We start from the raw sequence: 5077 nt of genomic DNA on the forward strand, positions 1-5077 counted from the left end.
ATAAAAACATTTGAATTCATATTTGAATGAGAAAGAAAGAAGGGAAAGACAGGGTTGTTTATTATTGGATGAATTGTCTTCGTGTGAATTTAATACTTAAAAATCATAAGATGATGATTTAGTCAAATTTATCAAATCATTCACAACTAGAAAATGGATTAATACAGACAGATTTACAGACAGATTTAGTCTTTATTACAGAAGAATTTTTGGTTACCGACGGATTTTGTCCCTCTGTAAAAGCCCCGTCGGAAATTATTTACCGACGAATTTTTTCCGTCGGAAAATTACAGACGGATTTTACCAGTTACCGACGGATTTTTTCTCTGTAAATTTTCCATCCATTTCCCGAAACCGACGAACTTTCCGACGGATTTTCAGACGGATTTTCCATCTGTAATTACAGACGGATTTTTTGACGGATTTTTCGTCTATAATTACAGACGGATTTTCCGACGGATTTTTTGTCTGTAATTTGAACTTTGGAAAATCATCTCACACTCTGATTACAGACAGAAAATCCGTCTGTAAATCCGTCAGTAAGGTAAAATAGAATTTTTTTATTTTTCTAATTACAAAATAAACTTATTTTCATACAAAATAAATATAAATTTAATACAAATTTTTATCTAATTTGTATTCGAATATTTATAATATTTCAAAAAATAAACAAATTCTTCGTATTATCAAACTAAAAGAAAAGTACTATAAACAAGCAAGTCAATATAATTCAAAACATAAACAAAATGTATTGATCATCAACTATAATTCCTAGTATATTGTTCAACCATACTAAAACTATCAGCTATAGTCTTCAGTGTCATCTTCATCCACATCATCATCATAGTTCTCATCCGAAGACATTGAGGGTGGCGGCGATGGCGGTGGTAGTGGAACTGCACTAGAACTACTTGACGCTCTAACCTTCTCATAATAGCTAACATCAATTACAAGAGCAATCCTCATCAATGATTAATCAACATCAATGATGCTGGGAAATCCTCCTGATTGTTGGATCTAATTACAAGAGCAATCCACATCAATGATTAATCAATTTGCCAATAAATATCAATTCTAAAAGGATATAAATGTCAACAAGGGCCTTTATATAAATATTAATTGAATTCTTCAGCAACTAGATTGTAGTCATATATTAGAACATGGCAATGTCAAGATGAGCAAAAAACCTGTTGCTTCCCTTTGCCACTACTTTCTGCTCAGCTATATGGTCCCTATGAAGAGATCCACATTCTTGCTCACTTGCAAGCATATTACGCACCCCAATAGTAGAAGGCTCAGAAGAGCCTCCAGACTTGTTGATTCCACTAGATCCAGGAAGTGGCTTCAATCTGTACCACAAAATGCTTATTGATATAAGACTCTCAGCAGGGAGGACAAGAAGTTATGGCATACACAATAACCTTAAAGATATAATTCAAACAAAGAAACAAGGGAATTCACAAGCAAACTCAACCTTATAACAGTGACGTTGATTCAATACCATGACCATGATCCATTCAGTTTTAACATACACAAAAAAGCATAGAATCATTCATATGATATTTTCTACCATTAACAAATTCTGTTGGATGAAAACCAGTGTGTGAAATTACTCCATATATATCATCATTGATGGAAAATCTAATAAATCCTCGAAAAAACTATTTGGTCAGCATTAGCATGACAACTGAAACCTAAGTCCTGAAATCTATAACAAGACAAACTACCTGAAACCCTATGTATCATAAAAACGCATCTTCGAATCAGCATTTGCCTTTGGAAGAGCAAATCGTTTCACATCTCTTTCACCAGTCATGACTCTGTTTCCTACAGCTCCAACAGATCTCTTCTTTTTAATTTTTTGATCCAACCCTTCACCTCCAGCAAGTTATTTTAATATGTTAAGAATCAATTTGAGTACATATAAATATTACAGGTCTAAAACTAAAACTAACTTACCTAAACTATCATAATCAATAATAATGCAGTTATTTAAAATCAAATACTTGTCTACTTATATAGCAAGTATTTTACATCAAAGCATCTCCACCTCTTAAAATAAATTGTTGTTCAGTAAAGATCTTAGAGTGATTCATATTCTATCTACCTGTTCAAAATCCTTGTTAATAATCTTTACAAAGTGGTCAGGAGGATTCTAGAGACTTGGGCAAGGAAAACCATTTGATGAGAAAAACTGCATCCAAAAACAAAATTCAATAAGCCATTGATTTGCAGCAACAAATACATATATGGACAAACGATACTGATTTCTAACCTTATTGGCAGCTGAGACAGGTCTGAAGTAGCTTATTGCTTATTGCTTATCAAACATTTATGTGAGTAACTTCTATTCTATTTTATTTTATTTATCTAATCACTAACACAGGTTGCATTAAAGACTTTACGCCCACGCCATCACTAACTCTCAATTCCTAAAGGTCTATTAGTATTCTGAGGATCATAGGGTTCACCATAAAAGAAGTTCGGAACAACCACATAGTAACTAGAAGCTGCAATTTTGTCTGCAAGCTTCTTAAACAACAAAAGATGAACAATGTTATTTAGGACAGGAACACATTGAGATGGAAACATAGATAATTGACAATAAGAGCAGATTAAATCAGATTAGCCTCCTACTTCTATTGGTGGTAAAATTTATCAAAACCTTCAGAAATTTTAAGTGAAAGATAGCGAGGCTTTAATCTTAGCAAGTAACCTCAAACAAGCAAGTAACTCTAACAAGCAAGTAACCTCAAACAAGAAAAGCTTATACCTTCCTTCTCGTCAATTTTTGTTCAGTCAACTGTCAAACAAGAACACATTCAAATAATTAGAATAAAGCAACAAAATTTGGAGAGAAGAATGTTAGAGAAAAGAAAACTTAAAATTATCCTTATAATTAAGTAGCTTCATGAGTACTACATTTATCATACATGAAACAACTAATTAATTATTTGTGTTCACGGTTGAAGACTAGATTCATTCGCTTAATTAATTTAGAAAATATATATTATGATCTCAATTTATTAAAAAGGTTATGTTAGAACTTACAGCAGACAGAGAAGGAGTGAAATTTGTTAGAAAAGGCTGTGACAAGTATGATTAATTAATAACTTAACAAACCCTACAATCAAGTGAACACTAAACCCAAATAAGTAAATAAAGAAACAAATAAATAAGAAACATGGAACCCAAATCTATAAAGAGCAACTGGCATATTAAGAGAAAAACACCATCTTAAGGTGGTTGCTGTTGAACTCTGACTCACTGTAAGGAAGCAACTGGCATAGAAGCCAACCACCATCCCACAGCGTCTCTGCAGATATAATAGAACAACAGAAGAGGCTAACTAATACATCAATTACCTGAAAAATACACCATACATAAACATTGGAATTGAACATTGATTAATTAAGAATGTGCAATTCTAGAGTTCCAAAAACAATCAACCAAACAGAATAAACAAACATGTATACAATATGAGAAAAAATAGATTAAACCAGCATTACAATGGTGAAACTGAAAAAGTTTCAGTAGCCTCTTCAAGCTATATATATAAAATTGAAATACAAGTGTTTCACACATTGTATAAGAATGAAAAATACTAAGATGAATGATTGAAAGCAATGCATTTATCCACACACACAAAAATCACAAATAGAGTAGAATCGTGAAACAAGCTCAGAACAGGTGATCGAATTCCTAAGCTGGAAATTAGAAACATTTAAACAAAAGAAAGAGAATGGAAAAGGCAAAATTACCATCAGTTTCGAGATACCAGCATGTGATAGAAACTGCAACAGAAAGAAAAAGCTCAATCAGCATCAACAACAACAAGAAGATAGAAACTGCAAAGAAAAATTGATAAACCTAAAATTGGCAGAACCCTAAGCAACAGAACCACAAGGAGGGAGCTCGTGCAACGCAAGGGATGACAAAGAGAGATCATGCAACGCGAGCTATAGCGGCAGCGGTGGAAGAAGCTCGTGGACGGAGAGAGGAAGAAGCTCATGGACGGAGAGAGGAAGAAGCTCGTTTTAGTTGTGTAATGTGAATGGAGCTCGAGAGAGGGGAGGTAGAGTTAGGTCTAAATTAAAATTTTCCGACAAAAAAATTTAAATTACAAACGGATTTTCTGTCTGTAATAATTTAATAAAACGCAGCATTTTGTTTATTTAATTACAAACGGATTTTTCGTCTGTAATCATTTCCCACAAAAAAATAATTTTATCGACAGAATTATCGACGGATTCTATTTTTCGTCTGTAATTTATGCTAATTCATTTTTTTTGTTTTCCGACAAAAAATCCCTCTGAAATTCCGTCTGTATTTCCGTGGGATAAAATCCGTCGAAAATATTCGTTTGTAATAACTAGTTTTCTAGTAGTGATTTAACGGTTCTCAAGCATTAACTTCATACAACCGCACAGTATTATTGTGTTTACAGTTATTATTAGCTCAATGTATTAAAATTGTTGAAAAAACCATATGAACACAATACAAATCAGATTTTATAAAACTAAATAACATTCATATATAGAGCACATGTGCCAGATCTTATCCCATTATTAGGATGAAATGTCGCGAATCGGAATCCCAATCCATATGACGAGTCTCTGTACACAACTACACATCACCTGTTTGTGTTTATGCAATCTGTAACACGCCAAAAACCAATGACCATGTTTGATGTATGTGTTATGTCTACTCTAGTTGTCTAATATCATTCCAAATACGAATCCCATAACTATTTGTTATATATATGAAGAATTCTTTTAAATTTATCAAAATTATTTTACTATTATATGCATAATGTGTGTATGTTTATTAAACTAAGTTCATAAGATATTGTTGACAAGGTGTTAATTTAAATTTTTTGGGTTAGTCCAACCGTTGAGAAGGTGAACATACATCTAGACCTGAGCAATGATAGTTGGAGAGTGATACCCTTAAAGACTTCAATGATCAAGTAAAAGTCCAAAAAATAAGGATTAAGGGTATGGTGTGCATAACTTACACAAAAAAAGTCATGCCTGATATTTATAGGGGTTATGTTACGTGTACATCAAAATCAGTC

The 5077-nt window shown here is 32.7% G+C and overlaps 1 protein-coding gene and 1 long non-coding RNA gene across 6 annotated transcripts; both read right to left on the reverse strand.

Annotated features, from left to right (window-relative positions):
* On the reverse strand, nt 727-2529 carry LOC107616576. 4 transcript variants are annotated; one of them, XR_002354192.1, is made up of 4 exons: nt 2276-2529; nt 2108-2194; nt 1728-1827; nt 1119-1349 (listed from the first exon to the last, which is right to left on the reverse strand). It is a non-coding gene; the product is annotated as an uncharacterized LOC107616576 (long non-coding RNA). The 4 variants fall into 4 exon arrangements; XR_002354189.1 differs by having other exon boundaries at nt 1728-1872; XR_002354190.1 differs by lacking the exons at nt 2108-2194; nt 2276-2529 and adding an exon at nt 727-937 and having other exon boundaries at nt 1188-1349; nt 1728-1965.
* On the reverse strand, nt 3212-4092 carry LOC107615184. Of its 2 annotated transcripts, none has more exons than XM_021110761.1 (3): nt 3871-4092; nt 3762-3794; nt 3212-3316 (listed from the first exon to the last, which is right to left on the reverse strand). In XM_021110761.1, exons 1-3 carry the CDS (start codon nt 4010-4012, stop codon nt 3219-3221), a joined length of 273 nt encoding a protein of 90 aa, XP_020966420.1. In that variant the 5' UTR covers nt 4013-4092; the 3' UTR covers nt 3212-3218. The 2 variants fall into 2 exon arrangements, with proteins under 2 accessions (XP_020966420.1, XP_016172772.1); XM_016317286.2 differs by having other exon boundaries at nt 3212-3365; nt 3887-4089.

Source organism: Arachis ipaensis, chromosome B09 (assembly GCF_000816755.2).
Source record: "Arachis ipaensis cultivar K30076 chromosome B09, Araip1.1, whole genome shotgun sequence".
Lineage (NCBI taxonomy): Eukaryota > Viridiplantae > Streptophyta > Magnoliopsida > Fabales > Fabaceae > Arachis > Arachis ipaensis.

Coding starts and splice junctions, on each gene's coding strand:
- LOC107615184 (XM_016317286.2), bottom strand. CDS start 4,012: ATGAGCTTCTTCCTCTCTCCGTCCACGAGCTTCTTCCACCGCTGCCGC. Junction 3,795..3,886: donor TTGTGGTTCTGTTGCTTAGG/GTTCTGCCAATT, acceptor TTTCTGTTGCAG/TTTCTATCACATGCTGGTAT. Junction 3,366..3,761: donor CTGGTATCTCGAAACTGATG/GTAATTTTGCCT, acceptor TGTATTTTTCAG/GTAATTGATGTATTAGTTAG.